This window comes from Neopelma chrysocephalum, unplaced genomic scaffold (assembly GCF_003984885.1).
Source record: "Neopelma chrysocephalum unplaced genomic scaffold, ASM398488v2 Primary Assembly neopelma1_75, whole genome shotgun sequence".
In the NCBI taxonomy this organism is placed as follows: Eukaryota; Metazoa; Chordata; class Aves; order Passeriformes; family Pipridae; genus Neopelma; species Neopelma chrysocephalum.
Window position 1 is genome coordinate 14850133 of NW_020897736.1, and position 25694 is coordinate 14875826.

General features: G+C 55.5%; 1 protein-coding gene across 3 annotated transcripts in view; it reads left to right on the forward strand.

Annotated features, from left to right (window-relative positions):
- Window positions 1–25694, forward strand: part of FRMD5 (FERM domain containing 5) — a 74231-nt gene that overhangs the window by 32821 nt on the left and 15716 nt on the right. The window contains exons 2-3 of one of the 3 annotated variants that reach the window (XM_027688311.1): window positions 24210–24314; window positions 25445–25487. In XM_027688311.1, the coding sequence (XP_027544112.1) occupies window positions 24210–24314; window positions 25445–25487 (148 nt within the window). Of the gene's footprint in view, window positions 1–23669; window positions 24315–25444; window positions 25488–25694 lie in introns of those variants that run through there. The other 2 variants (XM_027688312.1, XM_027688310.1) reach the window with 2 other exon arrangements.

Below are 25694 nucleotides of genomic sequence, written 5' to 3' on the forward strand. Positions count from 1 at the left end.
ACATCAACACTTCAGAGTGAGGCACTGGAGTGATCCTGAAGGCTCACCCGGACACGAGGCTGCCACAGGGTCACTCTGGCAGCGTGGCTGTGTGGGGACACCTTGTGCCAAGGCAAGTCACTGATTCATGAGGCAGGGACGGGACTGCCCTGGTGGGAGGGAAGAGGAGGAGGAGGAGGAGGAGGAGGCAGCAGTGAGAAGGAGCTGGAAGGGCTGAGGGGCTGGCAGCTGGGCTCAGGCAGGGCGGTGGATGGCGGAGCGAGGAAGAGGAGGGGAGTTCACAGTTCTTGCTTGGCAGAAAGGATGGAGACAGGGCTGACTTGCACAGCGGCAGTGGGGCTGGCAGAAGGAGCAGATGGCATGTTCAGAGTTACAGGGAAATATTTTAAATACACTTGCTGCTGGAGGACAGGCTTTTTTGGGGACTTTTTTCTGACTTCCAGGGAAAACCTGTGGGGAATAAAGCTGCTGCTGCTGTTTCCAGATGACTTGACTGGTGATAAATGACATTTTAGGGCTAAAGGTGGTGGTTAGAGGCATGGCTCTGCCCTCCCATCCCTGTCCTTTCAACACAGTCTGGGATTCTGTGATTCTAAGAGCAGAAGGCTTGGAGTCAAAACCCTCCACTGGATTCCTGTACCCTAAGCTGCTTCTGCCTCTTTTTCCCTTCAACTGGAACATTTTGGGATGGGGGTGGTAAATATGTCATTAGCAGGTGCTACAAGGTTGAGTTAATCCTTGCAGGCACCGCCAGAGTCTGAAGGGGCATCATTTCCTCTCACACACGTCTCTGTTTCACTCTTGCAGAAGCTGAATAATTCTCTTTGACAGCTTTTTGCTTTTTATAGCAGTAATTAGTCAGAAAGCATCGGCGTGACGAGCATCAGGAGCTGTGCCCTGGCACTCCTGGTCGGTGCTCCAGGCACAGGCTCAGGGAGGGCACGGTGCAGATTTAGGGGGGGGGGTGAGGTCAGGGGGTGAGGAGGGTGTGGGGCTCTGATGCTAAAATGGGCAAAACTGTGGCCTTTTTTCCTACCTAAATGTGCGATTTGCACTCGTGTTTTAAGGCACCTGGTGGGATCTGGGACGGCTGCTGGAGCCAGGCTGTTTATCCAGCCAGGACTGATTACTGCACAAATAACAACAAATAAAAAATGGAAGACTAGAAACCATGATTTTGCAGGTTCAGTTGAGGTGGAAGGAGGTAGAGGGATTTGGGGGAGAAACCAGGTATTTAATGTGGTTTTAATCCTAGTTAGTCCCCAAAATACCACCAGATCAAGTCACAGGGGTTGACGTTGGTGTAACATTGGCAGGACTGAGTGTTACTTTAACAGAAAGTGTTAAATCTGTGGGAAGAATTTACTAAGGAAAATGGTGGAGATTTTGGCTCTCTTTGTCTAATTCAAGCCCCCCAAAAGCCACAGGCCTGGTTTATCATATGCTGTTGGTAATACATGCCTGTCATTTTCAGGGGTTTTTTTGACTTATTTTATTCAAAAGATAAAATTAGAAAGTCAGAGTTATCTGGTGACTTCAGGATAGCTGAGTCTGGGTGGAATTGGAGTCATCTGTGATTGTCTGCAGAAAGCCAGGCTGGAATTAATCAGCTCAGGGCAGTCAGTTCAGTGCTGTTTTATGGCCCAGAGCAGCTCAAAGGGGCAGCCAGGATAACATTTCCATAGGAAACCCCCCTTTTCTCGTAGAGGTGAAGATGAGGAGCAGAACATGTCCATGGCTGTTCCTGCAAACCTGCAGTTGGGATGTGAGCTGGAGGGATTTAACACGTGTGTGGATGTGGTACCTGGGGACGTGGGTCAGTGGTGGCCTTGGCACTGCTGGGAAACATTGGACTCGTGGGTCTTAGAGGGCCTTTCCAGCCTAAAGGGCTCTCTGATTCCATGATTCTGTGAAGTCCAAGGCAGTGGTTGCAGTGGACAAAACTGTGAGCCAGGGACTGGGGAAAAGGCACCAAATCATAGAATCATAGGCTGGTACGTGTTGTAGACCTTATCCAGGGAAAAATGCAAAGCCAGGAAAAGGCAGGTGCTGCAGATGCTGCCACATTTCCACCTTGCTCCTCAGAGGAGTGTTTTCCTTTGCTCCAGTTAAAAGCCCAGCAGTGGCCCTGGGTGGGGAGGAGGTTACAAACAGCTCTCACACCTGGTGCTGGTTGTGTTGTTTCCCTGGGGGCTTCAAGTGGGGCCCATCTCCATCCCTGTGTTCAGGGTTCCTCTCCCCTCCTGTCCACTCTGAGCTCCCTTTGGTGAGGAAGATGGGTGCCTCTTCCCACCCAACAGATGTTATTACTCTTGCAGGCACAGACAGGTGCTGGATTTCCTTGCAGGAGCCAGGGAAGGGTCTCCTCATCCTGGGCTTCTTCAGCTGTGCTTTCCTCTGCTGGTCTTGAAATCCCTGCTCTAACTCTGACCAGAGGAGTCATTTGTACTCCTCTCCCCAGGCTGGGGCCCAGGAGCCGTAGTGAAACTGTAGTAAATCCCTTTTAGTCAAGACAAACTGAGACATTTCAGTTTTGTTGTTTAATTTTATCATAGATGTAAATATCCTGCAAGTCCAAAGCTGTTGGCAACTCCTCAGAGAGTGTCAGAACTGTGATGTGGATTTACAAACATTTAAGCCCTGATGTTGATGGGGATGTACTTGGGAAATTCAGCCTGTAAAGGCAGACTTAAAGCTTTTCCTTCCCTCTCTGAGCTCGGCTCAGCCTGTGCCGAGCAGGGACATGTCCCCTCCCAGCATCCCCCCTCCTGTCACCCTGCTGGCCCTACGGCCTGTGCTCTGTCACCACCCTGCTGTCATCACCCCTCCTGCTGCTGCCTCCCCTGTTCTCACAGCTGACGAGCTGGGACACCTCACCTCCCCGGAGATGTGCTGGAGAGACACCTTGCCTTGAATTCCCACCCTCTGGAAGGTGTCCCTCTTCTGAATCCAGTTGGGACTTTTAATCTAGGGGAAGATTTGCTTTATTTGTGGAAACAAGAAGATGGATGTACTTTCTTCCTGTTCCCCAGTGTGAGCACTTGGCTTGGGAGGGAGAAAATCACAGAATCCTGGAATGGTTTGGGTTGGAAGGGACCTTAAAGCTCATCTTGTTCCACCCCCTGCCATGGGCAGGGACACCTTCCACTAGCCCAGGTTGCTCCAAGCCCTGTCCAGCTTGGGCTTCATCACTTCCAGGGATGAGGCAGCCACAGTTTGGGTGCTGATTTTTCACCTCTATTTAGTTTACAGAGCAATTCCAGCCACTCTGTTCTGGTGTCCCAGTGCCTCCTTGTTCCCTGCTCCATGTTCTCTGCCAGCTGCACAGCAGTGCTTTGTCTTCTTGCAGCTTTTACATTAAAATCTTGGGGACTGGACCTGTTTTCCCAAGGATCCCTGTTCAACCACCCAGCAGTTGCAGCATCCTAATTGCGTTGCAGGCAGCCTTTAATCCTGTTAGTGCGTGTCATGTTGCTCTTGTATCATTCTCATTTTTAATCAAAATGTTATGCGATACCAGGTTAAGTGTCTGCCAGAGTCTAAATCTATTAAATCAGCACCATTGCCTTTATTAACCAATTTTTTAAATCATCAGAGGCTCAAATGGATTTGACAGGGTTCATTTTTCTCCAGGTTTGGGGTCCACTCTCTGCTGCCAGCAGATCCTTGATCAGATGGTGTTTGCCCGGGCTGACACTCATCCTTCTCATTTATTGGCAGAATCCTGTTTTCCATCAGACTTTTGAAGCTTTCTCATGTTGAGGTATAAAATGAGATGAGTTTTTGCATCACCCTGAAGCACCCAAAGTCCCTGGCCCAAAGAAATTCCAATTTAAATGCTTAAATCCGGACTCTGCCAGGAGTTTCCTCTTCCTGAATGCAAATATTTGAATCCTGCCATTGGATGCTGACCAGGAGCTGGGTCCTTGCTCTGCAGGGCAGGGGAAAGCTAATTAGGCACCGACTAATTATTTCAGGTTCAGTCACCTTGAAATCCATGACTGAGAGTGGGAATGGGAGGGGGAAAAGTGTTTGTGGCCACAGCCCCTGGAAGGAGATGCCAGTGTTTGGTTCTCTAGCAGATGGAGCAGATCTGAGTCAGGCATGTGGCTTTTCCTGGAAAAACTATGGGAAGGCACTTCCCCCTCCCCCAGCTGGGGGGTTCCAGCCTACCCGAGCCTAATTTATGGTAATTATTTTTAATATCGCTTTTATGTGGTGATCTATTGTTTTAATTCCATAACAATGCAGCAGCAGATATGAAGTGTTTCCAGCCTGGGCCGGGGCTCCCCGAGGCAGCATTTATTAAAATCTCCTTTTGTCCGTATTTCATGTTTATTGCTGCCATCTTTAATTAAGGGAGGTAAATATGGCCAAGGGGGGCTGAGGGGCCTTTTTAACATGAGTAATTGGAAATGCACTCACAGGATGCTGTGGGAGGGGGAAGGAGCTCCTGGGTGTTATTGCTGCCTCTTCCCACTTCAGAATGGGGCAACTTGGCAGGAAAAGGGGTCTCTGCACCCAGGGTCTGGTGATGGTTTAAAATCAACAATGAGGGAGGTGTTTGGGTGAAAATTCATTATCAACTGCTGGCACAGCTGTTGTTTTGGGCTCTGCAGATCCCAACCAGGAGAGAATTTAATTCAGGAAAGCATCCTCTGGGGAGAGCTCAGATGTGCCATTTGTGGAGACGTCCAGGATGGAGCCGTGCTGGGAACCTTCCCAGATCCTGTCTCTTTGGAGAAGAGTTCCTTTGGTGTTTTCCCTTTGTTAGGGCTCCTAACAAATGAGCGTTCCTGCTTTCCCTCCCACCCCTGACACAGTGGCTGCGGAGCTGCCTGGTCAGAGCTGAGTCACCGTTCAGTCACTTCTCTCCTTGGTGTCTCTCCTTTCCCCCTTTGCTCCAGAGAAACTCAGGGACAGCCCCGACCTCTCCCGTCAGTCCTGCCTGACTGGACACCTTGCAGTGGGTGAAGGCCTGAGAGAGGAGGATTTTTCCCCTCTGACAGCAGTGCTGGGTGTGCTCTTGCTTTTCCCTATCCCTGGCAGAGCAGGCGGAGTGGGGAATGCAGCTGGTTTGGGCAGAGGTGCTGGCACAGCAAACCTGGGGCTGAGTGAGCCCCGTGCAGCCAACAAAGGGCCTTCTGGAGATGAGCCAGAGGCTCTGCACGTGGTGCCAGCTGGGACAAAGGAGCAGCCAGAGGCTGGAAAAAGGACATTTCTGCAGCATGTGGGGCAGGAGCCCTGCGGTGGGAGAAGGTGAGTGTCCCTTGGGGTAGTACAGGGAGAGGAGCCTCTGCCTACAGGGATGGCTGTGTCACTAGGGAGGGAAAAAGGGAACTTCCATGGTGGTAGGGAGCTGTGCTGACCCTGCCTGTGCCCGGGCTGTCCTGGCCGTGGTGGGGAGCTGTGCCAACCCCAGTGGTACCCAGGCTGCCCTGGCAGCACTCCTGACTCTCTGAGTAAAAGGAGACTTTTCCTGGGGGGCTCATCTTCTGCCAGCCCTGAGATAATCTGATGTGACAGTGCGGGCACAATGACTTCATTACTGTAATTATTTTTATTGCCTCTGCAGGCCTCTGTTTTAAAATAAACTCAGGAGCCAGAGCACCGAGTTCTGTCTCAGTACTGGGGGAAGGGTTGGACTGGATGCTCTAGGAGGGCTTTTCCAACCTAAATGCTTCCATGATTCTATGATCTTCATCTCCTTTATTTCATTTTACTTAAGGGGCCAAATGTTCAGTTGTCCCTCAATGCCAGGTTCACCCAGCTTTGCTCACTTTTTCCCCTCTCCAGGTTACTGGGTGGGCTCAGACATTGCCACACAAGTGACACCAAGGACTTTAAACTTGGGCTTTAAGGATGGGAAGTGTTCCCACAGAAGCTGGGACCCACCACGATGTTGGGAGGATGGACAGTGCTCATAGATAGGACACTTCAGGCTTGTCAGCCAATTCTGGTTTCTCTTGACAAGGTAAAACCTACTGGCAGGCTCCTGCTTCCAGTCCATCTCCAGCCCTCTCCAGCTGCCCATCCCGGCTCTCCTGTGTTTGTCCACCATTGAGCCTCCCCAGCCCTTGCTGGGCTCCCACCTCCAAAGGCTTTCTGAGGGGGCTGTTTGCTCCAAGGACATCTGAACTGGCTCCTGGAAATGTGAGCCCTGTGGATACCAGGGGAGAGTGGCTCTGGGGGGAGCAGAACAGGAAGCATCTGTATTTCCCGTTGAGCTGTGGCAATGTGAGTACTGCAGCGTCCCCTGTGTGGATGCTCAGCCTGCATCAGCTCCCATCACGTGCTCCAGCAGTGCCCTTCCATTAAGCTGAGCAGTTCCCATCGGCTGAGCCGGGCTGTGGTGGGGCTTAGTGGCCATCTGGGCTCAGAACAATGACTTTCCCCACCAACATGAGTAATCCCGTCGTGTAATCTGGGTTTTCTCGGGAAGTGCACTGGGCTGGGGAGTGTTTGTGTTCCCAAAGTGCTCCTGCAGGAAGGGCAGAGCCGTGGTACGAGGGGTGCTGAGGGCTGTGGTCAGAGCCTGCTGTGTGTCCTGCTCTGGGGTGCAGGGGGGTGTCCCTGTGGGATGGGGGCTCAGTGTGGCCCCTGTCCCGGGGAGGTGCAGCAGGGTCAGCAAACGGCTGCTGTCAGTGGAGATCTGACGTGAAATTCAGGTTGTGAACACACTCAGCTGTCTCTGAGCCCCTGGGAGAGCCCTGGGCCATGTTTCTGTGGATTATTTTTATCTCTAAATATGAAATTCTCTGAGCAGTGTCAGTGCCCTGGCTGTGGTGGCTGTCTGGAACACTGACACAGACATGGAATTCAGACAGTTTCTTTTCATGTCTCTGATTTTTAGCATTGCCAGGAGTTGATTTTTAATAGTGATAAAGGAATTTGGAGTCTGTGCAATGAGCTGGCCGGGCCTGACAGGGATGGTTGTGCTCTGTCCGTCTGCGATTCCCACGTTCTTTCCATGAACAAAAATACCCCGACTGCTCCAGAGGGGCTGCCTTTTGGACCTCCCTGGAGCACTCCCAGGGATTGCCCCGGCATTCACTGAGGATTTGGGGAATGGGAATGGCTTTGGATCTCAGTTTAAAATGAAAGTGTCAGTGATGGTTAAACCCCTTCAGTTTGCCCCGTGCTGTGCCCGCTGGCAGCACTTCCCTGGCTCTCCCATGGTCCCCCTGCCTGCAGCAAGGACAGGATTTCAGGAGTGAGCCACACCTGGCAGCGGCTCAACTTGGATGTGCTCAGGAGTAGTGACCCTGAAAGTGCCAGGATGTGCCCAGCTGGTTTGGTGGTGCAGAATTTGAATACAAATTGATGGGCAGCCAACTGTGCTGGTTGGGGAGGGACCAGTCACTGCTGGAGCCTCCCACTGCAGGCAGTGGGCATGGGAACTCTGTGCTGGAATCCCCTTTGGTCACAGACAGAGAGCTGCACCCTGGGAAGCTCAGCCTTTGGTGTGCTGGCATGGTGGGATGGGGCTCTGTGGCTTCTGAGACAGGGCTTTGCACATTGCTCATAGGTACAGTATAAAACAGGGAATTAAGTGATAAGTGCTTTGTAATTTAGTAGCTGAAGGCTGTGCAGACATGTCAGAGCCCCAGCTGGCAGGTCCTGGGTGCCCCTGTGCCTCTCCAGGATCAGAGACCTGGCATTCTGGAGGCTGTGCCAGCTCCTGACCTTGGCAAAGTCATTGTGTGCTGCAGGTGTGGGTTTTGGTGCCAGGGTTTTGGGGTGGGATGGCAGATCTGGATCCAACCTCAGTTCAGGGCTGAGAGCCTGGGGGGCCCTGGGGAGGCCCAGCCCTGTGGGGCAGCTTGGCCAGACACCTCCACACGGGAGCAGCCCTGGGCTTGGAGACCTGGGCACTCCTTTCCTGCTGTCACAGGAAGCTGATGCTTCCCCGGATTTTGGGAAGCTGAACCCTTCCAAGCCCAGACTGCCCCAGGAGCTGCTGGTCCCCCCTCCCACCCACCACCTGTGCTGCACAGAGGGGCTCTGCAGGGAGGGGTGGGAATGGGCTTCGTGGGGCTCCAGAGCACCTGGAACTGTTGGCTTTGTCCTCTTCCTGCCATGGGCTTGTTTTCCCACTGGACATTTATCCATCGGAGTGTGGCACTGCCCGTGGTTCCTCCATGGCTTTGGTGGCTGTGGCAGTGGGTGGGTTTGGCAGGTGGTTATGGGGGACCCGGTGGGTTCCCTCCCCGGGGGACGCTCCTGGTTCCTCTCTGAGGTGCCAGTGCAGCATCTGTGGAGCCGCAGCCGCCCCTCCGAGGGCTTATCCCCAGCCGTGATGCTTTGTCAAACATCTTTGTGTTGAGTGGGGCTGAGAATCCTTTGTTCTGTCGGGTTTGATATGGAAAGTAAACACGTTAACATCAAGGCAGCGTTCCGGAGGCATTTGGGATTTGGCGGCTGCTCTGAAGCCGGGCGGGGTGGGGCGTTCCGGGGGTGCCGTGCCCGGGGACGGGGATTGCTCCGCAGTGATGAAAGCTGTGCGCTGCCTGCGCTGCTGTTAGTGGGGTTAGATCACTCATTTGTGGGATATAACGTGGGAAAAGCATTTGCTGTTAGAAACCCGGGCTGGTTTTGTGGGCTGCTCTCCCCATTCACCCACTATCAAGGGCTGGGTGGGTGCAAAGAGGGTCTCGTTTCCTTACCAGGCTTTCCATACCTTTCCCGGGGCAGTGATGGGTGGAAGGGTGAAGCCCTGGGTGACCTGAGGATGGACTTGGCCCTGCCCCCCCTGCGTGGCTCAGTGGGCTGGGGGATGAGCCACAGTTCCCATCCCCTGATCTGGGCTGTGGTAGAGGTTACACAGCCATCCAGGCTTAAATCAACACCTTCCTGCAGGAACACAGGTGCCTGGCAGAGGGGGACAATCCCCAGCCCTCCAGGGTCCCCTGCCAGGGGCTGTGACAGAGCCAAGGGGAGGTGTGCCAGCGCTCAGGAGAGAACAGAGAAACAAGGTCACTTGTTTCTGTTTGGAAAAAAACAACAAAACAAGTAATCCTGCTTCTGGCTTGCTGTGGGTAGTTGGATCCTGCTGGATAGCTTGGGAAATGGATGGAATGACAGTTTTCCTTCCACTTCTCCAAGAGTTTGCCGTGTAGAATGGCACATCCTTCCTGCAGATGTTACTGCAGATCCTGTCCAAACCTGGAGCTTTAAATACCAAGCCCCTCATCTGTGCTCCAGGCTGGTGCAAAGGGATGGTTCCCACCTGGGGGCTGAGCTGGGCTCAGCCTTGGCCTTGTGCTGCCTGGGCACCTCCCCCATGGGCCCCGCTGTGGAGGGGAGGTGGGGACACCCTGGGGGTGGCACCGGGGGCTGTGGAGGGGAGGTGGGGACACCCTGGGGGTGGCACTGGGGGCAGCATCACCTGCTCTGAGCTCAAAAGGGCCTGAAGTTCCCTGAGGTGTTCCCTGCACCATCCCAGCGCTGTGTTTGCAGGGAGATGTCAGCCCACATCACCATCCTCCAAATCACCATCCCCAGAGAGTGCTTTGTGCCCTCTTGGGTTAATCTGAAAAGGTCATGTGTGACACTGGCATGTGACTGGAAGGACAGAGGCCTTTGGGGGGCTCTTCTTTAAAAATAGAACAGCTGAGCCAAGCCCCATGCCCTGTGCTGGCACCACGGGAGCTCTGTGCTGAGCCAGCCTGTGGCTCCCTCCCCTGGCACTGTGTGTGGCTGGAGCAGGGCCAGGGCTGTCCATGGCTCTGGGGGCTGCAGGGAACACGGGTGTTCAGCAGGAGGGCATCTTGAGAGCCCTGTTCCCATAGATTGGAGCAGAGCAGAGCCAGCAGCCCTCCCTGGGGAGCACGTGGGGGTGGCAGGGGCTGTGCTGTCCCTGCAGTCCCCCAGGGCTCATCCACAGCTGCAGGGTGGCCCTGGTGATGCCCTGGGACTGACTGGGTGTCCCTGTGCTGGGAGAGCAGGGGGGGTTCACCTGGAGAAGAGAAGGCTCCAGGGAGACCTGAGAGCCCCTTCCAGGGCCTAAAGGAGCTCCAGGAGAGCTGGAGAGGGACTGGGGACAAGGGATGGAGGGACAGGACAGGGGGAATGCTTCCCACTGCCAGAGGGCAGGGTTAGATGGGATATTGGGAAGGAATTCCTGGCTGTGAGGGAGGTGAGGCCCTGGCACAGGTTGCCCAGAGAAGCTGTGGCTGCTCCACCCCTGGAAGTGTCCAAGACCATCTTGGATGGGGCTTGGAGCAACCTGGGCTAGTGGAAGGTGTCCCTGCCCATGGCAGGGCGGGTGGACTAGATGAACTTTAATGTCCTTTCCAACCCAGACCATTCCAGGATTCCGTGGGTCAGCAGTTACTGGCCACAGCTCACCCAGGAGGGTGCTGCTTTCTTCCTAGCCAGGTCACCAGTCCTGGTCTTCTTGAAAGGCTTTGACACACAGGAGAAGGCAGGGAGCTGTGGAGAGGGAACGTGAAAGGTCAGTGTTCACTTCACAAGGCTTTTGTTGGGTCCCAGGTGAAAGCAGGCATTTGCATTTAATTGAATATGTATTTTGAGATATTAAACCCAGAGGCAAAACAAAGGCCTTGCTGAGATGACAAACACATCGCTCCAGAGCCTGTTCCCAATATCAATCCAGCAGCCTTTGGAAGTAAAACCACATCAACCAAAGCAGTTTTTCTTCCTTTCCTTTTCCACAAACCACAGCCTGCTGTAAATACTCGGTGTGGACCTGAGTGGCTGAAACCTTAAATGAGAAAAGAACTGGTGGATCTGCAGGGTCTGTGTGTGATGCCCGGGAGAACAATCCATTCTGCAGTTCCAGGTCAGCTTCTCTTTCAACCTAAAACCCTAGAAAAGAGAGAAAAATCTGCTTAGAGAGAGGGGAACAAACAAGTTGGCTCTGGATGACCCAGGAAGCAAAGTGGGGATTTTTTGGTTTGGGTTTTGAGGGGTGGTTTTAGTCCTTGGTGCACCCCAAAGCCCTGTCCAGGACTCCCTGGACCCCTTGATGGAATGAGTGGCACCAGCATGGGATGGACCATCTCCAGGGCTGGACTGCAGCAGTGGCAGCCCTGGGGCTGTGATGCCATGAGCTGCAGGTGGCAGGAGCCTGAGTTGGCATCCCCGGCACCAAGTCAGTGCTTTTGGCTCCCCGTGGGCACTGAGCTGGTGTCAGGGAGTGGTTTGGGTGACCAGGGAGATGAGGGGTGATCTGTGACCTGTCACTTTTGTGGCATTGCTCCCAGCAGGAGCTCCAGCCCCTGCCCGCTGAGGCGGCACAGCACAGGGCACAGGGAGGCACAGGCCAGGGTCCTGTGCCAAGCAGGGCAGGATTTTGGAGGGACAGGCACCATAAAACACCAGTTAAAGGTTCTGCCATCATTCCAGGTTCTCGTCTGAGCGTGCTTCTGTCTCAGACCCGTGATGAATAAAACACAGGCTCTCTGAAGTCGACCCCCAGCTGCTCAACAAGCTTGTAGAGCGTTCAGTGGAGGAGCTGGGCTGTGCTCAGACCTGCTGCAGCCCTGCTCACAGGCTCCCGGCCCAGGCTGGCAGCTGGGAATGCTCAGCTCCCAAGTGGGCAGAGGGAATGCTGTGCTGGAGCCCCTGCCTGCCCCTCTTGGACAAGGCTTCAGGGGAAAAGAGACCGGGGCTGGTGCCCTTTCCTTGGAGAGCTCTTGCTTGCCACGGGACCAGCTGTGCTGCTGCATCCCTGCAGGAATGTGGCCTCAGCCCCTTGGAGGGGGTGCTGGGGGCAGGGTCCCCTTCTAAAGGTCTCTCCACTTCCCATGTCCCAGTGCTGTCTATCAGTGCCTGCAGGAGCTGCCGAGCTGCCTTGGCGGCAGCTTTGGGGCCGTTGGCAGAAGGGTTGGGCTGGGCAGGTTTGCTGCTGCCCGTCCCAATCCCCCTGAATTGAGAGTTCCATGGGCAAAGGTCCTGTCTGGGGGAAGGGGAGTGGGAGCAGCACGGCTACTGCTGTGGGAGCCCAGCTGGGCACCATCCCTGCTGCCCACAGCACCCCCACTCAGCAAGGGGTGGCCCAGAGCACCCTGGTGCTGGCACCGCCTTCCCCAGACCCCCTTTTGGAAAGAGGGCTCACAGCAGCGTTTTCTCCACTTTAAGCTTTTCCAGCCTGTGAGGCTGCTCTCCACAAGGCTGGACTCTCCTCTCTCTCTCTCACCTGTGCTCCCTGTGTGGTGCCCAGGGTGTTATCTGAGGTTTGTCCCCCTCTGTTATTGATGAAATAACGTTGTTGTGGTGCAGATTTCCCCCTGCAGCGCCGGGGTCTGTGTCTCTGCTGCTGCTGAAGGCACTGTCACATTTATTGGGAAGTTTCTGCTCCCTGCCCCTCTATTAGTGGGGATCATTTTATACCCTAAAAGGGCTCTCTGCCTCCCCTGGAAATCACCCCCTGGGATGATGTTCCCTCCTGCAGCCCGATGCTGTCTGTGGTTATAAAATCCAAGTCCTCGTTGTTAATATTCAGGGAGCAATGCCACATCTCCCAGGACAAATATCTTCCCGTGGCTGGGTAAATCAGAGTTCATTATCATGTTAATCTGACTGATTGCAGTCTCCCAGAAGGATTCCACATATGGTCATTCTTGTAGCACAAATAAAAGCTGGTTTGCCTCAATCACGAGGCTCGAGCTCCTCTCTTGGTGCCTGATGGTCTTTATTCTTGACGTGCAATTCCAGGAGATGGAAATATTAATTGTTTAATTGTTTTTGAACCTGCTCTTGGTTTTGAACACCTGCCTTGTGTTTGGAGTCAGGATTTTCCCTTATTTTTGTTGTTTTGTTTCAGCTCTGGTTTTAAATCTGTGGAAGTGTGAGCTGAGCCCCACCTCCCCCCCATGCATCTGGGAGCCTCCAGGAATCCATGTCTTTTGTGGGAAGTAGTTTTGGGGAAGCTGTAACCCTTGGCACTGGTGCTGGTGGAGGCCTGGTGTGCAGGGGACCCCTCTCGTGGGGTTTTAGCTCTGTGCTCAGGGGTCTCACAGCTCACACCGAATTATTGCAGCCGTTTTTGCAACACAAAAAACAAGGGTTTGGGGACACCTGACACTGGTGGAGTACAAGCAAATGACAGGGCTCAGCCCACTCTCCTGGGTGTGCTGGATGCTCAGCACCCCCTCCAGCCCCGGGATGCAGCACTGGGGCGGTTGGGCCAGCGCGGCCACAGGGACACCCCGGGGCTGGTTTGGGGGATGTGTCTGTGGGAGCTGCTGTGTCCCCCCCACTGCCAGGGCCGGAGAGGGCGAAGGAAGAGCTGGACTGTGGCCTTGCTGGGCATCATCGCATCCCTCACTCCTGCGCTTCTTCCAGCACCGCACTTCACTTTCATGAAAAGTAAATTTTTTATGAACCATTTATAGTTTCCTTTCTTCCCTCCCCTGAGCCCTGTGCTGCAGTCGGCTGCTGGAGGGGAGGGAACGGCTCGGCGGGAGCGCTGCCAAGAGAGCCGAGGGTGCTGGAGCTCTGGGTGCCCGTGGCACACACAGATTTATGTTGGTGTTTGGTTTGGTTTGTGTCCTCAGCTGTGTGTGCAGCAGAGTTGAGCACGGAGAGCAGAGCTCATTCCCGCGGGTTAGGGAACAGGATGCTGCTGCCAAAGGGCAGTTCCTCCCGGGACCCCGCAAACCCCTGTCCTGAGGGGTCTCCCCAACACCTCTGCAGCTCTTCGAGGGCTACAGGGGTGGAAAGAGGAGGGTGCTGGGCCTGCCCTGCCTCTCACAGCTCACCATGGCTGTCCTGTCTTCTGCAAACAGCTGAGGGTTCCACACGCTCTGACCCAGCTTTGCTGGAGTTGGGAGATGCTGGACCAAGCTGGCAGCTCTGGGATCCCGGGGCAATATGGAACTCAGGTCCATGGAATGGTTTCCACCTTGCACAGGTACCGGAGGAGTTGACAGCCAGTGGGACCCCCAGGTACAAATCCAAAAGCTCAGGGACAGCAGTACTTGACACCAACCCTGTGGCACAGAGTCACTGAGGTTGGAAAATACACCTGAGATCATCAGGTCCCACCCTTCCCCAGCACTGCCAAGGCCACCACTAACCCATGTCCCCAAGTGCCACATCCACACAGCTTTAAAATCCCCCCAGGGATGGGGACTCCACCCCTGCCCTGGGCAGCTGTGCCAGGGCTGGACAATCCATTCATTTGATGAAGAAATTTTCCCAATTTCCAACCTGGCACAGCTGGAGGCCATTCCCTCTGCTCCTGTCCCTTGTTCCCTGGGAGCAGAGCCCGACATCCCCCCACGGTTCCCTCCTCCCGTCAGGGAGTTGCAGAGAGTGAGAACGTCCCCCCTGAGCCTCCTTTTCCCCAGGCTGAGCCCCCCCAGCTCCCTCCTGGTGCTCCAAACCCTTCCTAGCTCTGTTGCCAAAGCATTTCTGGTTCCTACGTGCTCCAGACAGTCTGACCTGCATTAGCAGTACCCTTCTTGTTTGCAGCAGGGAGGGCTGACTTCCTGACAAGGCAATATTCATCACTGGATGATCCCTATGAACATGTTTATTAACCTCTAAATAATATATACCAGAGCTGGTTGCACCGAGAGCCCTTTGCATGCTAATGGCAGGGGAGAGCCAATTTCAACAAGAGCCACATGGAGCCACTCCAGCCTGCATGAATGAAAAAAGGGACTTGAGTTATTGGAAAAACCAATTTGGTTTTATGGAGGGAGATTTTCAGTGCCTCTCAATTATAGACTTATAAATTCTAAATTTAATTCATAAAAGCTACACGGTAGCAGAATGTAAGGTGACATGTCATCAGTCACTGGGAGGGAAGGTATGGATTGCTGGAGAGCTGTCAGGGCTCGGGGATGCTCCGTGCATCCTCTGGAAGTGTCTGTGGCAGGATCCAGGTTGATGCAAGCCCGGAGCTCCTCAGCCCAGGTCATGATTAGCAGATGGGTCAGGATTAGGAGGTGGGGATGTCCTGCCTTGTGCTGGCTGATATTGGGATGGATGGAAGAAATGATAGTTCAAAGAATCCCAGGATGGTTTGGGTTGGAAGGGACCTTAAAGCTCATCTCATTCCACCCCCTGCCATGGGCAGGGACACCTTCCACTAGCCCAGGTTGCTCCAAGCCCCGTCCAACCTGGCCTTGGGCACTTCCAGGGATGGGGCAGCCACAGCTTCTCTGGGCAACCTGTGCCAGTGACGAAGGGAATCACTAATTCCAAGGAAAGCTGGGGCTCCAGGTACCCCTGTGGGTGTTCAGGGGAAACATGGACAAAAACTATTTCTTGCCTTACGTGAGCCAGAGTAGTAGATTCTTTACTCCATTCCATTGCCAGAGGCGATGTGGGGTCCCCCTGGGAGGGTCAGCTCTGCTCCCCACCCAGCTGGTCCTGTCCCTGCAGCCCTGCCCTGCCCAGCTGGCTGGAGGCACCACACCCGCCTGCCAGCCTCGAGCGGGATGGTTTACAGACCTCAAATATATTTTTCCTTTAATTAATTTTTAAAACTCCCTGTATTTAATCCACAGTAAATATTTGCAGGGTGTTAAGCTGCCACTCTGGCAGGAGCCTGTGCTGGCTGTGCCTGGCTGTGCCTGGCTGAGGAGGATTTTGCTGCAGACAGATGGCCCTGACGCCGGCGCTGCAGAGATGGAGCCTGGGCGGGAGATGTTCCTGATGGAGCTGCTCTGTGGAAGATGCAGTGCCTGCTGGTCAGCCCTGTGTCTGCTGCTCGGGGTCTGGTGAGCGCTGGCACTGCCAACCCTCGGCTCCAGTGCCATCCCCAGCTCCGGTGCCACCATCCATGTGCCACTGGCACCATTCAGGGAGCCAGAGCAGGCAGGGATGAGGGACCTGCACCCTGGGAGAGATGGGGCTCAGCAGGGAGGTGCCTTTTGCCCAGCCAGGGTCTCTTCCAGCCCCCCGGGATCGGCGCTGGGGAGCACAGGGAACAGCTGAGCAGGATTGGTCCCACCTGGCACTGCCACTGTGGGGACAAAGGAGCAGGGAGGGACAAACTGCCCCTCTGGGGACGTGGGGTGGGGGAGCACAGCATGGCTCTGCTCTGCTCTGCTCTGTTTCCACAAGGTTCCCACTCTTTGCTAGGAAGATGCCAGGGCTGTGGGACTGTGCCTGGAGAGCTGCAGTGCTGGGCTGGGTAAGCTCAGGGGAAAGCACAGAGTGAGTTTTCCAAAGGCCTTGGGAATGCGGAGCTGTCAGGAAAACCCATCAAACAAGGAGACAAAACCTCCCCATGTGCAGCAGGAGCAGCAGACATGGTCACAGCCCCATCACTTCGCTTGCTGGGAGCCTGGCACGTGCTCCTGCCACAAGTCCCTGATTATTAATGGATTTAAAACTGTGCTCAACTGATGTCCCACTGTGGACTCTTTCCTAAATGGGACATCAGCAGCTAAAATTCTGTGATGGAGAGCCGTGGTGAACCTTCTGCACACGCCAGCATGTGAAAGGTTTGAAAAACCTGCGGGGGATTAAGACGGGAATCGATAATCTGGAGTTTAAGGCTCCGAGAGTCCCTTCATTAGGAACTTTCCTTCTCAAGAGCTTTATAAACTTCTGGATCAAACTGCCTGGATAAGTCTTGAAGACAGAAATTACTGTGTCAGCAAGGAGGAAGGATTAGAGATAACAGGGAATTAATACTGAAATGCATATGCTATAAATATAACTGGATTACATTGGAGTTATGTAAAACCCCTTTTCCTTACTCGGATTCTCCTTGGGTGGACAGGTCCTGTGGGCTCTGGTGGGCTGTGGTGGAGCAGGTGGGATCTCTCCTGGAGTCCTGGATTCACTGATGGCTCCCAGAGCATCTCCCCTTAGGATGTAGAGGAATGGTTTCAAACTGACATGGTTAGGAGGGATATTGGGAAGCAATTCTTCCCTGTGAGGGTGGGGAGGCCCTGGCACAGGTTGCCCAGAGAAGCTGTGGCTGCCCCTGGATCCCTGGAAGTGTCCAAGGCCAGGTTGGATGGGGCTTGGAGCAACCTGGGACAGTGGTAGGTGTCTCTGCCCATGGCAGGGGGTTGGAACTGGATGAGCTTTAAGGTGCCTTCCATCCCAAACCAATCTGGGATTCTGTTTTATTCAGTCTGTGATCTCAGGGCACCTTTCTCCTGCCCCACATCCCCAGGAGGTCTCGGCACCTGCCCAGGAGCCATGGGCACTGCGGGAGCTGCCACAGCCCTGCCCTGGCAGGGACATGTCCTGTCCTTGGGGACACCTGCCCAACGCTGGGGGGGCTCCTCCTGCCCCCCAGAGCCCCTCCCTGGGGGCCCTCAGGGAGAGAGGGCTCAGCACAGGTAACATTCCCCGTCAGAGGCTGGAGTGCTTTGCTCCAGGCACCCTCACACATTTCTGGGCTGCTTATTCCCTGGCTGGAAATTAATATTCTCAGGCTGCTTTTGCCCATTTCCTCCTCATTCCACAGCTCAGCTGAGGCTCTGGCTTCCTGAGAGGGCTGAGAGCTGTCAGTCAGGAGGACCTGGCCCTGCCTGCAGAGCCAACATTAACTCTGTCTGAGGGATGATAAATCCTGGGCTTGTACAGCACAATGCCCAACTTGGAAAATGAAGCATTTAAAGCTCAATATTGCAGTCAAATTGCTGCTGAAGATCTCTTCATGTTGGCAATGGAGCTGGAGGGCCTTTGATCTCTCCCAGCTCAGATGTTGCTGCCAAAGAGACTTAAGCTTAAACTTCACTTTGTAAAATAGACTTTTTTGACAGTTTCCTTTAAAAAAATAATCTCCTCCTAAGCTGGGGAAGCAGGGACGAGTGGGCAGCCCACAAGGAGATTTCCAGCCCAAATAACACAGGAAGGAGCTGCTTTCAGCTGCTGCTGTTGCTTCTGTAAATCCTGGGCTTAATCCTCAGAGCAGCCGTGGGGAAACGTGGTGCTGGAGCCCAGGAGTGCAAACACTGGGGGGGGCTGGGGGTCAGTCTGGGGAGCAGGACCAGGGGGCTGTCAGGGTCTGGCTGGTGGTTCAGCACTGCACTGGGGCTGGGGATCAGGCTGAGGGTCCAGCAGAGTCAGGCTGGAGATCAGGCTGGGGGTCTGACAGGGTCAGGCTGGGGGTCTAGGACCGTGGGGCTGGGATGGGGCTGGGAGTCCAGCACAGCAGAGCCAGGGGAGGCTGGTGTTGCTCCATGTGAGCTGTGTTCTGCTCCCCTGTGGCCATTTGGGCTCCCTCATCCCCCAAACCTGCAGTGCCACCAGGCAGTGGGGTCCCAGCCTGCAGCACAGAGCTGTCCCTGGGCACAGTGAGGTCACAGCCCCAGGACAGGCTGGGGACACTCCTGCCTGAAGTGAGCCCTTCATTCATTTTCAGATGAGCTGCTATTTTTAAACCTCTCTTTTTTTTCTTTTTTTTTTTTTATCTGTGGATGACCCTAATTTTGGCTGAGGAGCTTAGAAAAGCAAAGAATGCAAGGTTACTTTAATCTTCTTAAAGTTTAAAACTCCCCTGGGGTTCTGTGTTTGCCAGTGTCCATCTCCCTGCAGAGCCTGGGTTCTGTTTTGCAACACGTTGGGCGAGAGTCTTGCACTCATTGGTGCTGAATTTCTGCATCCTGCACTGTGCATCTTATGGACTTTCACAGAGGCTGGTGAGAGCTTTGGGCTCCTCCACACTGGGAGGGGACTGGGATGCTGGGCTGGCAGTGGCTGGGATGCAGGTTGAGGGCCAGGTGGGTCCCAAATGGAGTTTGCTGAGCTCTGTTGAGAGGCTGAGGATGCTGAGACGCTGCATCCTTGGCACAGGGAGATTCCCATCACCCGCATCACACAGGTGCATTTCCCACCGGAAAATCCCAGCAGGATCTCCCTGCCATCAGCACAGCACTGCCCTGTCTCCCTCATAAAAAGTGATCATAAAACTCCCTGGAAGAGCTTGTTCCCAGGGCCACCAAGGATCCCATCGCCCCACTGCCAGAGCACAATAAATCTCAGGCTGAAGCTGTTGCTGACAGGTTCCTGCTCCTCAGGGACCTCGTGAAGGTGCTGCAGGGCTGGATGGCTCCGAGGGGCTTCGTCAAGGAGCAGCACAGGGAGTGATGGACCCTGGGAGCAGCACTGCCCCCCTCCCTGGCAGTGTCCCCTGGGCAGGGTTTGTCCCTCAGCCAGGGTGGGCACTGGGGTGCTGTGGCTGCTGCCAGGAGTGCAGCTGGCTGTACCTCGAGGCCACGCTCCCCTCCCAGCCCTCCCACCCCAAATCAGTGTGGTCCCATGGTCTGTCCCCCAATCCCACTCACTGGGTCCAGAGATCCCACAGAAATGGGGAATGCCACGAGATCCAGTCCCAGTGACTCCCTGGGCCAAGGGTAGGTGTGATGGAGAATGTGGGCTCTGAGCTGAGGGGTCAGACCCCAGCAGTGCTGCCTGACAGTGCATCAGGGTGATGGGGCTGAGGGACAGAAAAGGCAGCTCTGCAGATTCTCAGCTGCCTGTGCCACGATGCAGCTCCTGCAGCCTCGGCTCAGCTCACACCACAGCAGGGGAATCAGGGGCATTCTGAACCAGACCAGCAGTGTCTGGTGATCTGTTGGTGATCCGAGCTGTCCTCTGCAGCCCCGTGCTGGACCAGCAGCAGCAGCAGGGCCATGCTGGCTGCCCAGCCCAGCCTCCCCCTGGAACACTCTGTATCCCAATCCCCTGTGGTTGATAACAGGGACACAGCGTCCTGCAGCCCCCAGAGGTGTCTGGGCACGGTGCTCAGCTGCACTTCCTCCAGGGTTTGTAAGCTCTAAGTCATGGAATCACAGAATCACAGAATCACAGAATCACAGACTGCTTTGGGCTGGAAGGGACCTTACAGCCCATCTCATTCCACCCCCTGCCATGGGCAGGGACACCTTCCACTAGCCCAGGTGGCTCCAAGCCACATCCAACCTGGCCTTGGACACTTCCAGGGATCCAGGGGCAGCCACAGCTTCTCTGGCCAACCTGTGCCAGGGCCTCCCCACCCTCACAGGGAAGAATTTCTTCCCAATATCCCATCTAACCCTGCCCTCTGGCAGTGAGAAGCCATTCCCCTTTGTCCAATCACAGTTCCTGACAAAGAGTCCTTCTCCAGCTTCCTTATAGGCACCCTCAGACACTGGGAGTCCTTGGCAGGTGTTGGCATCCACAGCAGACCCTCGGTGTGGTGTGTGCCAGCCTGGCATCCTGGTGTGTGCCAGCACCTGGCCGTGATCTCCCCGTCAGCCTGGGCACCCCAAAAGGCTGACCTCAAAAACCTTCAGACAGACAGGAGTCTCATTTTATAAGAACACATAAAGATCCAAACACAGAATATTTAAGCCAGTGTTATGCAACGAGAGCTCTTTTAAGTCGTGATTTGTAAAGGCGGTTGAGATAATTTCCTGAAAGACATTTTGCTAATGATTAATTTAGAATATGTTTAATTCAAGTTAGAGAGATCAAAGAGGGAACATTCCCCCTGTAATGCCATTGTGGTTTCACACTTTCACCACATTCCAGGCTCTGGGGGGTGTCTGGTTTGTCCTTCCTTGCAATTCCTCCGTGCAAATTGCACAGGAAAGCATTCCCAGGCTCCGTGCTGCTTTGGGGCAGGAACAGGGAGAGGAGCCTGGGGCAAATCCCTGTGACATTTGCTCTCAGAGGTGCAGAGGGATGGGATGCTGGGGGGATGTGGATTCAGCCCTGCACTCCTGCAGCAGTGGCTCTGGGCCTGAGAGCCCTCCGGGTCTATCTGGGAATGATTTAGGAGTATGTCTTTGTTTATGCATTTTCTGTTATTAGTTGTTTTAACCTCTGTGTCTGTGCCAGACGTTCCTTTAGCTCAGCCTGCAGACTGACCTCCTTTAGGGGAAGAGGATAAGCCCAACATTTATTACTGTTTTCTGGATGATGAGGGAAGAGGTCCAGCCTCCCCAAAGCAGGTAACAGCTGAGCTGGGAAGGTGATCCCATGCCTGAGAGGTGAGCAGGGCCCAGGCTTTGTCCCACTGCTCCCAAGCTGCTGCCACCCTTTGTCTCCTCTCAAGCTCCGTGTTGCTGCTTCAGTCCTCATTGAAAACTGAATCCTATTTAATGAACAAAAAGTAACTTGCTCTGGCTCGGGAGAAGGGATTTGAATTCAGGTGTTGTTTGTCCTCCCCGTCTGTGCCCCTGTGCCCGGGCAGTGATGGGGACAGTGATGGATGGTGCTCACAGAGCTTGATCTGCCTGTTAATAAAGCATGATCCAGGCCATGGTTTTCCGAGTTCAGCACCCAAATCCATATCCTGGCTGACGGTGGAGCAGCCTCGTTTCCCAAGCAGTAGCTGCCAGTGCCAGTGCCCAGCACAGGCTGACCATCCCGGCCAGTGGCTCCGGCTCAGCCAGAGGCATTTGCTCCCTGTCCCCGGGCACAAGTGGCAGCAGGGCAGTGGGCAAGGGGCACAGGCTGAAGGGACCTGTGGTCCCTGGGAGGGAGTTCCTTTGTGTTTTGGGAGAATGGATGGGCACTGCAGCCCTGGGATCGAGCCCAAGGCCATCCACAGCCATGTTCCCAGTGAAGCAGCAGCCCATGGGGACCCTGCCCTTCCTTCCCAGCCTCCCGGAGGGATGTCTCTGCCAAGGGAGGGCTGCAGGGCAGGTAGGCCCCGGGGTCCTGGGGGACACTGGCTCTGCAGGCCCAGGGAGTCACCTTTGGCTCAGGCTGGAGCTGATCAGCTGCCTCCAAGGCCAGTGTCTGCTCCTCGAGCCGTGCACAAGGGACAGGGGCCTGGCTGCTGTGGGTGGCCCTGGGGTCGCCCCTGCTCCCCATATGTCTTTTCTCCCAGCTGTGGGCTGGCACCTCGTTCCTCTGCAGGGTGGTCTCTGCTGGCCCCCGGCTGAGGATGCTGCAGCACCGGGAATGCACAGCTGGGGATGTCCCAGCACCCTCATCCCAGCGAGGGACTGGAATGCAGCACCGGCTGCACCCGAGGCAGCTGAAATTCGGGTTTCCTGAGTATGGAAATGGGAATCTTTCATTTTTTCCAATGCCACGGTGCACGTGGACGTCCCAGCAGGGGTAAGTGGTGCCTGCCCGGGAGGGGAGGGGGATGCAGGGGGGCAGAGGCGATGCCTGAGGTGAGCTCTGCGCTGCCGGAGCGCCGTTCCCGGCTGGCAGGACCCGCTGCCTGCGGGGAGCTCTGTTTGTTGACGGTCCCAGCTCTCCCAAGGCTTGGCAGGAATGCTGCCTGCACAGCTCCAGCCCGTCTGCCAGCCGTGCTGCGGCTGCAGAGCGCCTCAGCTGCCAGCGCTCCCGGCAGCGCTTCCAACGCCCTCCCCTCTGCCCGAACAGCTGCATCCAGCCTGCGAGAGTGGATAAAAACTCGCTAATAGGTGGGGAAAGAGCGCGCTCAGCCGAGCTCGGTGCATCCACTGCAGAGCCCGGCCGGCCCTGCCGCAGGCGCTGCGGGCACAGCGGGGCTGCTCCGCTGGGCTTTAGCAGCAGCTCCAAAATCCCAGTGCTCGCTCCAAGAAAGGCATGGAGGGGCTGGAGCATGTCCAGAGAAGGGAACGGAGCTGGGGAAGGGTCTGGAGACCCAGGAGCAGCTGGGGGGGCTCAGCCTGGAGAAAAGGAGGCTCAGGGGGGACCTTCTCACTCTCTGCAACTCCCTGACAGAGGGGGGAGCTGGGGGGGGGGGGCGGGCTCTGCTCCCAGGGAAAAAGGGACAGGGTGAAACGGCCTCAAGCTGTACCAGGAAGCTTTAGGTTGGATATTGGGAAAATTCCTTCCTGGAAAGGGCTGTCCAGCCCTGGCACAGGGTGCCCAGGTGGATTCCCCATCCCTGGGCAGATTTAAAAGCCGTGTGGACGTGGCACATGGGGACATGGGTTGGTGGTGGCCTTGGCAGTGCTGGGGGACAGTTGAACTCGATGGTCTTGGAGGATTTTTCCACACTCCGTGATTCCGTGATTTACTTTGGTGGGGACAGGCGCTGGGTCGGGAGAGCACCAGGGCACCCTCTGAGTCCTCTGTGCTCCACTCCCGGTGCCGCTGCCGAGGCCGGTGCTGCAGAGCCGGCCAAGCAGGACGGGCTCTCCCCGGGCAGGGTTTGCACCCCGGGCAGGGTTTACAGCCCCTGCTTCGGCGGCAGCACTGTGGGGTCACCGCCGCATCCCCTTGGTGCTGCCAGGCCCGGCCCCGAGGACACGGTGTCAGCAGCTGCTGAAACCTGTACAAACACATTTCCCAGGAATGGGTTAATGCCGTCCCGCGGGGTTCCCCCATCGCAGCCTGTGTCTGCTGAGCGGCTGTTTGATCAGATAACGCACTTATTTGATCAGATAACGCGTGTGTTCCCTGTATTTGTCAGGAAACAATGTATTTGTGGGAAGCAGGGAGGCAGCGTGGGTGTCAGGAGCAGCCTTTGATCGGCGGAGACGCGCGGGGTGGGTGAGCAGGAGCCGCTGCGAGGCACAGCAGCTCCGGCAGGGCCGGCCCGGGGCTCTCGGGGGCTTGTCCCCCTTAGGGCAGCCGGTACGGATGAGATGGGAATTCTGGGTGTGAGACACTGGAACGTTAAAGGTTAATGACTCAAACAATCGGCCATTTGCCAAAGCAGCAGGTGCTTTGCGGGGGCCGTGTTTGCGCCCCCCAGCCAAGGGGAGGAGGAGGAGAACTTTTGGGTGTGTGCTGGCAAAACCTCTGGTCATGGCTAGGCTTCGCGAACGAAGCAAAACCTCTGAACTGCATAACAACAGCCCAGGGCAGGGGGGTGAGCACCCATCGCCGGAGGGTGACCGGGACAAACCCCCCTTTGTTTAGCGGCAAGCTGCAATTTGAGCCAGATAAAGGAAGAGGCCGATAAGAAGCAGATCCTGCGAGGTGGATAATGGTTTTTATCCTGCCAATGTGCTGGAAGGACCGCGGTGTCCAGGGCCAGCACCGCTGTGGAGCAGCTCCCAGCGCCCCAATTAAATGTGTGTGCCTCAGTCTGCAGCGTTGGAAATGAAATGTTAAAAAATTCTGAGATGTAGCAGATTTTGTATCTATGATACTTTTAAATTCCCCGCTAATGCTCGGTCTGGTGCTGCTGTGAGGTCCTGCTCGTGGCTGCTGCCCCTCGGGTGGGATGGGAGATGGTTTCTGAGTTGAAAATATCACACAGGGATGTGGGGGGGGTTTGCACTGTCCTTGGTGTCACTTCACAATTTTCGGAGCCCGCTCCCCCAGCTCTCTATCCCCCCCCCCGCGCCTTCCCCCGTGCTCGGTCACTGAGTCTCTTTGTCCTGCAGAGAGATGCCAAGGGCCAGTACCTGTTCGACCTTCTCTGCCACCACCTGAACCTGCTGGAGAAGGATTACTTCGGCATCCGCTTTGTGGACCCCGACAAGCAAAGGGTGAGAGAGAGCCCCTCCTGCCCGGACCGGGGGAGGGGTGTCAGGCTTGTCCTCGCCGCTGAAAACCGGCGGGAAGCAAAGGTCAGAGATAAAATCAGATTTAGGCGGTGATGAGGGGCTCTTCCTCCCCAGCTCTGCCCTGCCCTGCAGGGGTCTGTGGGTGCCCCGACAGGGTCATTCCTTTGCCCATGGGACAGGCCCTCTGAGCCCCCTGGGGAGACCCCCTGCCCTGCGGGGGAGGGGTCCAGGATGCCCCCAGACTCTGGCAGCAGCCCCAGTGTCCCGGCTCCCCGAGTCCCCGGCGATGGTGGGATGTGTGAGCCGGAGGGACTCACCCGGCCCTCGGATCCTCGTGTGAGGGCTGGAGGCATCGGGAGTTTGCAGAGTGAGAGGATGTGATGCTGTTGCAAAGTGAGGAGGGAGATCCCCTGGTAGCGGGTCTGCAGGACCATTTCTAGCACTGATTCACGTGTTAACACCGAGATTAGGCCATTTGACAGCTCTGTGCCGGGGATCCAAACACTTGAGTGTTGCCTCGGGCGATGGAGAGTGAGACGAGACGTGGGAGTGCAGGAGCTGAGAGCTCGGCAGGACCTGGTCTGACCCGGCTCCTGGCACGGATCCGTGTCCTGCTGAGCCCCGGGAAGCTGCAGCAGGTCTGGCAGAGGGGCACACAGACCCATGGGCCCAGTGAGCTGGATTCCCACACCAAGGCTGTGTGAGTGAGTCCTGTCAGTTCCTCGGAGTTAGGATGTGTGCAGAGTGAGCTGTTCCACCCCTCGCTGTGAATGAGAACCAGTTCAAACACACTCCAGACACAGCTATTGATAACAGCCTTGTGTTGTGCTTCCCGCTGATCAATATAACAACTAATTCCTGCTCCCAAGGCACCTTCTGCCATGGCTGTAACAGGGAGCAGCCAATGATGGGCCAGGAGCTGGGCACAGAGCTTCTCCCTCACTGTGAGACAGGGCCAGTCTGAACCCCCACTCTCTCCTTTTCCTTTCCAGAGGCACTCACTGACACTCAGGTGGCTTTTCTCACCTGGAGCAGTACCCTCCTCTTCCTTATCCTTCCCACCTTGTGAAGTCACAGCCATCAGGCTTTAATCACCTTCTTTTTCCTTTCAGCATTGGCTGGAGTTTACCAAGTCAGTTGTGAAGCAGATGCGGGGTGAGTGTTGTAGGTGTCCCAGACAGACAGTGTGTGCTCCTTCCATCGTAGATACGTTCCATTTTCTCCAGCCTGTCCCTTGTGGGGTCAATTCACAACCCATCTCCCAGAAAAAGGCTCCCCCAAAAGTTGTTCTGGTGGGTTGAGAGCAGGATCACTCACCACCAGCCCCACTGCAGCCACAGCTGGTCGTGACCCCCCAGCACA